This window comes from Brachyhypopomus gauderio, chromosome 13 (genome assembly GCF_052324685.1).
Source record: "Brachyhypopomus gauderio isolate BG-103 chromosome 13, BGAUD_0.2, whole genome shotgun sequence".
NCBI lineage: Eukaryota > Metazoa > Chordata > Actinopteri > Gymnotiformes > Hypopomidae > Brachyhypopomus > Brachyhypopomus gauderio.
The window spans coordinates 10,901,886-10,910,765 of NC_135223.1; the positions used below are offsets into that span (position 1 = coordinate 10,901,886).

An 8,880-nucleotide genomic window follows, 5' to 3' on the forward strand; every position below is an offset into this window, starting at 1 on the left:
TAACAGTGCTACCATTGTATTTTCACCCCCATGGTCTGATCTGACCCTTGATGGAAGTCCACACCGGCAACTTGCCCTTACAAAGTGAGCTAGAACTGTCAGGGCAGTGTTGTCAGTACTGGCATTCAGGTAGGTGATGACCCGTGAATATCCATCTATACCACCATGTATCACAATACCCCAGCTGTAAAAAAAAAGACAGGACCATTTTAATACTAACTCAGATTTATTGTTGGGTTATCAGATGATTAAACCAAATTAATTACTCAGTTATATAAAATTTTACCGTATGAGGCGCATGTATCCATCAATGTGCCATAGACTGTTGGGAAATGGTACATGATAAGTGCGCCTTGCAATAACGTTGCTCCACCTTTGTGCGGCTGCTGCTGGATCAATTCTGTTCAGTGTCTCCCGCACTCGATGTCGAGGTACATGTATACTCGCAGCAGAAAGATAGCCCCTCATCATCTACCAAGACGGTTCTCATTAGATCACAGACAAACATTGACTCATCTGGGGTCGGCAACCTATGGCACGCGTGCCACCGTTGGCACGCCGAGGCATAGTCACTGGCATGCGACACGCTGGACCAGCATCAGCAAAAATATATATAAATGAATATAAATTATTATATTAATGGATTATACTTTCGCGAGTGACAGTAGCGCGTGACTCTGCACAACTCGCGCGAACCTGCGCGAGCGGCGGAGGTGTTTATACTTGGCGATCGATCGCGATATAATACTTAATTTGTGTCCATTTACAATTTAAACTCACCGCCATAGTGGCACACTCATTGACTAGACATGTTAAAGTTGGCACTCCATGTTTCAAAGGTTGCCGACCCCGGTCTAATAGCTCAGTTCCAAAAAAGTACAGCCTACCTCACAACCTGCCCTTGGATGTTGCTGATGGAGCATTCGTACATGCTGATCAAGATCATTGTCACTGATGGGAGTAAATCTTTGCCTTATCGAAATTCCCAAAGATCTGAGTTTTCTGTAAATGAAAGACGATGAGCAGCCAAGAAGCCGTGCCATTGCTTTTGCCCTAAATCCTTGGTTGAATAAGAGTTCCAGCTGTTCTCTTGACACATCAATTCTGGGTCTACCCCGGGAGCCTGGAATAGCCAGTGCAAACAACACTGAACAAATGGAATGTGCAAAACATAATTACAGAACTAGCTTATAGTTCAAAGATTAAATTTAAACTTAATATTGTAGGCCTACATTGTGCTTAAATGCTGCTTACCAGTGCTGTTACGCTGTGCAGAGTACGAAGCAGTTGGCACATCAGCAGTTATGGAAGACTGTAATGTAGTCAGACTCTCAAACAATTCTGCAAACGTTTCCCCACTCAAATGATTTTCAATACGACGTAGATTAGCAATGAGAGAATCAATAATAGCAACATCACGCAAGCCTCCATTACTGCCTTGCTGGACGTTTCTATGAATAAGTCTGACTCTCTTCATAATACGTGACAGAACCAAGTCGGCCATTGGCAGAGTTTAACATTAGCCCACACTTAAAATATGTAGTATGAAGCTATAAAAAATAAGCACTGTGCAAGCTGTATAAAAAAAAGAAAGACAATATTTCATGTGGTCTCTTTAAGAAGCGCGCAATGTAAATTAGCTCCGCCTTTGTATCCGCATGCAAATCAAGCTCATTTACATTAGAACATGTAATAATTAAATTTTTACTAGTAGAAATTCAATTTTCACATGTAAAAATAGAATTTTTACTAGTAAGAATAAAATTTTTACTAGTAAGAATTCTATCCTTGATATTAAATATATAATTTGTACATGTAATAATTAAATTCTTACTAGTAGAAATTTAATTTTTACTAGTAGAAATTTAATTTTTACTAGTGAAAAATGAATTCTTACGTGAATTAATTTAATTTATGATATCAATAATTAAATTTGTACTTGTGGAAATTGTATTTCCACATGTATTAATTTAATTCCCGATATCAAGAAAAAAGGAATAAAAGCTAAAACGGCTTGCCATAAGTCATTACTTACTTTCAAGATATCTGATATTTAATTTGCACTAGTCAAATCTTAGTTTCAGATATCTAAAAATATTTTTAAGATATCTTAAATAATGAGTATGTTTAAGATATCTTTAATTAGAATAATGACTAGTCAGAACAAAAAACGAGATATCTGTAATTGACTTTTTGACTAGTCATAATTTAATTGTAGATATCTTAAATGTACATTTCAGATAGTCAGTAATTAATTGCAGATATCTTGAACTTGAGCCTCCATACAAATCAATGGTGAATATGTATGGCAAGCCGTTTTAGCTTTTATTCCTTTTTTCTTGATATCAGGAATTAAATTAATACATGTGAAAATACAATTTCCACTAGTACAAATTTAATTATTGATATCATAAATTAAATTCATTCAAGTAAGAATTCATTTTTCACTAGTAAAAATGTTATTTCTGCAAGTAAATATTTAATTTCTACTAGTAAGAATTTAATTATTACATGTACAAATTATATTTTTGATATCAACAATATAAATTTTACTAGTGAAAATTATATTTTTGATATCAAGAATAGAATTCTTACTAGTAAAAATTTTATTCTTGCTAGTAAAAATTTTATTCCTACATGTAAAAATTTAATTTCTACTAGTAAAAATTTAATTATTACATGTTCTAATGTTAATTAGCTTGATTTGCATGTGGATACAAAGGCGGAGCTAGTTAACGTTGCACTTTTCTTAAAGAGACCACATCAAGTATTGTCTAGTTTTCAAAAAAAGAAAAAGTAGAGCTTGCTCCTTTCTTCATGGTGTCATACACACAAGATTACTCCTTACTTTAAGTGTGGGCTTAAACTCTTGTAAATTCAGCCAATTTAGGTTTATCACAGATTATGAGGAGAGTCAGGCTACTTCATAGGGAAATGTAATGGGGGCTTGCGCGCGTGGAGGTTGCCAGACAACTTGCTACAAGTAGAAAAATCAAAAGCTCTGTTATCTTAAGCGTCAAAATGACCCGCCACCACATTTAACTGAAGAGACTGCATATAACCCCTTATTGATCTTTTTTCAGCATGAAGTTTGATTACTTTTCCTACAGTGTCTCAAAGATTGGACAAAGTGAAGAAAACCTTTGTTAATATTTTCATGAAAGCTGTACAACTCCAGGGTACAAAGATTTTTGTAAGGTCATTTTTGACCCACCAGTCTCATATTCAGGTACACACACACACACACACACAGTCTTGTGCCAGTTCACATGAGTTCAAAGTTCAGTTCATACTAATGAAAACGAGCTACAGTGAGTCCCCACATAACGATGGGGTTAGAGACTGAAAAGTCCGTCGTAAAGCAGTTTTCATTGTTAAGCGTGGCCCTAGATTTAGATATACTTTGATCGTAAATACAGTATAGAAAAAACTAACAATGTTCTTGTGCGTGCGTACAGCGTGAGCGTATCATACACAACACTCCGCAACACTCCACTGTGCTACCACTGCTCCTCCACGCACCGCGCAAAATAAAAAAAAGTCATCGTAACTCCGGTCCGTCGTTAACCAGACATGTTGTTAAGCTGGGACTCACTGTAGTTCAGGGGTCGGCAACCTTTGAGACATGGCGTGCCAACTATAACATGTCTAGTCAATGAGTGTGCCACTATGGCGGCGAGTGTAAATTGTTAGCGGAGGGGGGGGGGGTGTAAATGGACACAAATTAAGTATTATATCGCGATCGATCGCCAAGTACGCCAAGTATAAACACCTCTGCCGCTCGCGCACGAGTTGTGCGGAGTCACGCGCTACGGTCACTCGCGAAAGTATAATCCATTAATATAATAATTTATATTAATTTATCATTTTTTTGCTGATGCTGGTCCAGCGTGCTGCGTGCCAGTGATTATGCCTCGGCATGCCAACGGTGGCACGCGTGCCATAGGTTGCCGACCCCTGCTGTAGTTCATATTCATAGTTCATTTTTTAAAGCACTGCAGATCACCCACAATGTAAACCAGTACAAGCCTGTCCACGTCTTGGGAAACAGGCAGCAGATACTTTACAAAATGCTCGGATGAATGGACTTTTGCAGTTGTTGCATCATACTTCTTAATTTCTTGTACTCAAGTCGTGTGTATTCCACAAGACGCCTATAATGCTTCCAAAAAAATGTCATTTTAAATTTTATGCCGATGTGGCCGATGTCCTGACTTGTTTTTTCAGACCAGGTGAGCACATTTTGCATGAAAACATGCACAACACTGCACACTGCAAAATGTAGGATTTGCATTGGACAGGACTGCTCGGCCTGGATATTGAACAATAAAAATGAACTGCTACTAACTGGACTGCCCAATGGAGCATGGGTTCTAATCCATCCCTGGAGTTTTTCCTTGCAACGGTAATTTTTGCTCTTACGACAGGATGTGTGTACATTATTTTAAGACAACATGAGGGCTAAAAAAAAGTATGCTATCATAAATGCATACAATTTTGTAAACATGGAAAGCTTCTATTAAGATACTGAATCCATTGCCATTTTGTCATGAACCACTCATATTAAAGATGGCTGCATACTTGGCAACCTTAGATCTTTGGAGCCACTCCCACAGATCGTGACAATGGGCCACTATTGGATAAGTTTATACACATGCTTCATTAGCTCATTTGTATAGATTTATACTAGTAAAAATGTTATTCTTACATGTATGAATTTAATTCTTGATATCAATAATGTTATTTTTACATGTAAGATTTCAATTCTTGATATCAAGAAATAAATTCTTACATGTAAAAATAACATTTTTGATATCAAGATAAGAATTCTCACATGTAAAAATTAAATTTTTGATATCAAGAATTACATTGTTGATATCAGAAATAACATTTTTGATATCATGAATTAAATTCATGATATCAAAAATTTAATTCTTGATATCACGAATTGCATTCTTACTAGTAAAAATTCTATTCTGATTTTTCACTAGTAAAAATTAAATTCTTACATGTAAGAATTGCATTCTTACTAGTAGAAATTGAATTCTTACATGTGAAAATTATTTTTGTACATGTAAGAATACAATTCTTACATGTAAGAATTTAATTTATACTAGTAAAAATGATATTCTTACATGTAAAAATGTTTCCCCCATTCAAAATGAATTGGAAAAGTCATGAATTATCACATGTAAAAATTTAATTTTTGATATCAAGAATGTAATTCTTACATGTAAGAATTCAATTTTTACTAGTAAGAATTTAATTTTTACATGTAAGAATTACATTCTTGATATCAAAAATTAAATTTTTACATGTATTAATTTAATTCTTGATATCAAGAAAAATAGGAATAAAAGCTAAAACGGCTTGCCATAAATATGACGTAATTTATACTAGTCAGAATGTAATTGGAGATATCTCAAATTGACATTTTGCCTAGTTAAAATATAATTAGAGATATTTTAAATTAAATATACAGATATCTGTAATGTAGTTACAGATATCTGGAATGTAAGTGGGGTGAAGCCCATTTTATGATAAAACGGCCTGCCATAGTAGGGCGGAGGCAGGCACGACGAAGGCTTTGGTGCTGACATACGTTTATTAGTGACACAAGTGAAGTCCGGCGCGATAGCGCAAGCACACTGAAACATGTAGCTCACTCAAGCACGAACTGTAGACAAAGACGAGCACGAGACATTGCGCGAACGCACATTAAATAGGTGATGAACACATTCCCCAGTGATCACGAGACAAGGCACAGGTGAGACTACGAACACGCTCACAAACGACCCACACCCACGGAACTACAAACATGGACATAACTGCACGCAGACGACATAACGACACGCCCACAAGGAGGAGTCCGGAGCTGTGACCGTGACACTAGGCAAAACAAAGTTAGGGATATTCATTTAAAGTAATGTCATTTAATAGGACTAACTTATTACCTGGTTCTGATTTTATTATGCACTTTTGACACCATAATTTCTCACTGCTGTGTATGTGAGATACAATGTATTTAAAAAAAATATTTGTATAAATGTTTATTAGTTTTATGAAATGTTTTACTTGGAGTTTAATTTCTTAACAGTTAAGGTTGGCACCATGACCATAGGTGGAGAGAGTTCTTTTCAGTGGTAATAATTAGATGACATCTTCAATTCTAACCTTTGCAGACTTCACTCATGCCGGGTTTTACTCTTGCAGGTTTCACTCATGGAAGCACTAATTGAGCGACTGGAACAAGCTGTGATTCGTCTCGAGGTGGTTTCAGCCAAGCTTCAAGGCTGCTTTGGGAATATGGCCAATGGTAACATCAATGGACTCAATGGTATCGTAACGGCTAAGAGGGCTGGGGTCTACTAGACTGTTTGTCAGGCCGCTCTGTTCACTGCAAAGCAAGCAGGGCTTAAAATGTTGCATTTGATGACATTGCAGATTTTACGCACTCAAGCTAATATTTAGTATTTATTAGTAGTCACTCAAGCCTTCAAATACAAACACTGTCTTGAAGAGTTATGAATTTACCGATAATTTATTGTTCAGTGAGCAATAAAATGACTGCTAACTTTGTGCCTCTATGGGAACTGCGTTTTCACAAGCAGAACCATTCTTTTACACCAATGAAGGACCGGTTCTGGTCTGCTATTTGCTAGCCAGATGATGTATCACTCTGTTTTTTATGGCACATTCCTTCACTGTAATATATGTTTGTTTCAACCTCAAGGTGAGTCCCAGTGCATGGAAGCATTTGACCATCTACTGAGGGGCCCTCTCTCTGGATACATGAAGAACAGCTGGATTATTGGAGGCGACGTGGCAAAGCATGTATGTACAGGGCTGTGTTTGTGGGTGGGGTGTGAGTGTGTGCTTTCTCCCCTACATAAAGCTAAACACAGGGTTGCCAACTTTTGACGTTCGCTTGGAGTGAGATTTTAACCTGGAGCCGGTGGCGAGTGTATTTTGTTGAGCGGGGTGGGTGGTGAACGAAAGTTGTTGAGCGGGGGGGGCGAACGTAAAATGGACACAGATTCAGTGTTATATCGCCGGTGGATGGCGCCAGAGCTAGCGAACTAGTAACGTATTGAATCATATATGTGGATCTGAGGTAAATAAACTGGATATTTTTTTTCGGCGTGAGATATCGGAAGTGTGGCGTGAGAGCGTGTGAAAACGGTCAAATGCGTGTGTTGGCAACCCTGTAAACATGCTACACCACACAAAACATACTGCAAACAAAACTCTTGAATTCATGTGATGTTAAAAGTGCTAAAACAATTGCTTACAAAGCTTCTCCCTAACTAATCCTGCATGTTTTGTCTGATGGGAAAAGAATCAAGTGGTGGTAGTGGATAGTGAGTGAATCTGGGCATATCACAGTACAGTTCCAACAGATGACGACTAGGCCTACTGTTATTACTATTATTACTACTACTACTATTACTACTACTACTGCTACCACCACAGGCTGTGGTTTTGACATGTTAACTACACTGCAACAGACATCCCCTGAGGTAACTCTTGTGTAGGGGATCTCTAAAATAAACCCCATCATTCATCACTCGAAACATAGTGACTACACTCCCACAGAATCACTAACGGTTTCTTCTCACATTTGCTGGTAGATCATGACCTCACAACGCCATTGGAGAAATTTGTCATATGACGACAGAAAAGATAAATCAAGACCACTAGCAGTCTGGTGGTAGCTCTGTTTTGCATTGAAGTTGGTGGAAAAGAGTTGTTAGACCTTTGAGGAGCTCTCAGTGGACACTCAGTCCCTGCCATTTGTTTGTTAATTGTTAAGTGGTTAATTGCGTACATTCACTCACTGGTCTAAGTGTACATGAAAAAGAACAGTGAGATCCTGACTGTGTTTAGGACCATAGTGGGTACTAGAAATGTAGAAATGGGCATGTTTGTTTTATTGAACATTAAATATTAGATGAATTAATTTAAGATGACTTTCCCTCTCATACTCATATATATATATATATATATATATATATATATATATATATATATATATATATATATATATATATATATATGAGAGAGAGAATTATTACCATGATTGTTTTCTCATTTGCTTTCATGTACAAAGCCAGTAAAGTTTCAGTTGCAGTTCTTAATTGGGGGTTGTTTAGAAAGTCAATTTTTTCAGTGCAGAAGTGTGGGAATTACTGCAAAAGGCAAGTATCATGGGCGAGGGGTGGGAGAATGACTTTAACCCATATAGTCAGCTCCTTTTATGGTAAAACAGGCCTCTGGGCTCCGCTGATCTGTGACAGGAGGTCTTTTCCCAAACACAGGGCATGCCTCCCTTGGACCTGACCCAGAATGTGAGTGTGTATGGTGCAGAACAAAGTCTTGTCACCTTACCTAACATGTATAGAGCCTGAATCGGAGCTGATTATGATGTAGAACCCTACAGATGCAGGTCTAAGGGGAGGTTTTTGAATATACACAGAACACGAGTGTTTATTGTGTTATTTTAACTACTGTAGTTTGATTGCTGGCAAGGCAGTTAGCATAATGTACGTTTCTCTTCCAAGTCTGTATGTCTAAAGGTTTGATTTACAGGTATGTGTTGGGTTTAGCACACCTCTGGCAAATTCTGCCTTTCAGATGAAATATTAGCTTTAATTTGTAGCTCTGTCTCCACCAGGGCTTGTGGCTGTGTTTTGAACGTGCCACATTTGAACGTGACATTTTTTTGGATGTGTTTACGTTCAACAGGCTGAGATGGTTCAAAACGCCCTGCAGGTTTAGCGAACCTTCCTCAAAATGGTCAGCACACACCAGGAGCCCACACAGGTAAAGATTCAGAAGAACATCTACATATCTGTGAGGGTTTCGGCACATTCACGTAAA

The 8,880-nt window shown here is 37.5% G+C and overlaps 1 protein-coding gene and 1 long non-coding RNA gene across 4 annotated transcripts; one reads left to right on the forward strand and one right to left on the reverse strand.

Moving 5' to 3' along the window:
* Positions 1–64: 64 nt before the first annotated feature.
* LOC143473589 (uncharacterized) lies at positions 65–1,667 on the reverse strand. 2 transcript variants are annotated; one of them, XR_013120556.1, is made up of 4 exons: positions 1,255–1,667; positions 888–1,123; positions 287–471; positions 65–184 (listed from the first exon to the last, which is right to left on the reverse strand). It is a non-coding gene; the product is annotated as an uncharacterized LOC143473589 (long non-coding RNA). The 2 variants fall into 2 exon arrangements; XR_013120555.1 differs by having other exon boundaries at positions 888–1,667.
* A 1,352-nt stretch (positions 1,668–3,019) lies between these two features.
* LOC143473947 (adenylyl cyclase-associated protein 1-like) lies at positions 3,020–8,823 on the forward strand. Of its 2 annotated transcripts, XM_076971167.1 has the most exons (5): positions 3,020–3,229; positions 4,228–4,405; positions 6,214–6,316; positions 6,734–6,834; positions 8,746–8,823. In XM_076971167.1, the coding sequence occupies exons 2-5, from the start codon at positions 4,367–4,369 to the stop codon at positions 8,776–8,778; spliced, it is 276 nt and encodes a 91-aa protein (XP_076827282.1). In that variant the 5' UTR covers positions 3,020–3,229; positions 4,228–4,366; the 3' UTR covers positions 8,779–8,823. The 2 variants fall into 2 exon arrangements, with proteins under 2 accessions (XP_076827282.1, XP_076827283.1); XM_076971168.1 differs by lacking the exon at positions 3,020–3,229 and having other exon boundaries at positions 3,895–4,405.
* Positions 8,824–8,880: the final 57 nt, after the last annotated feature.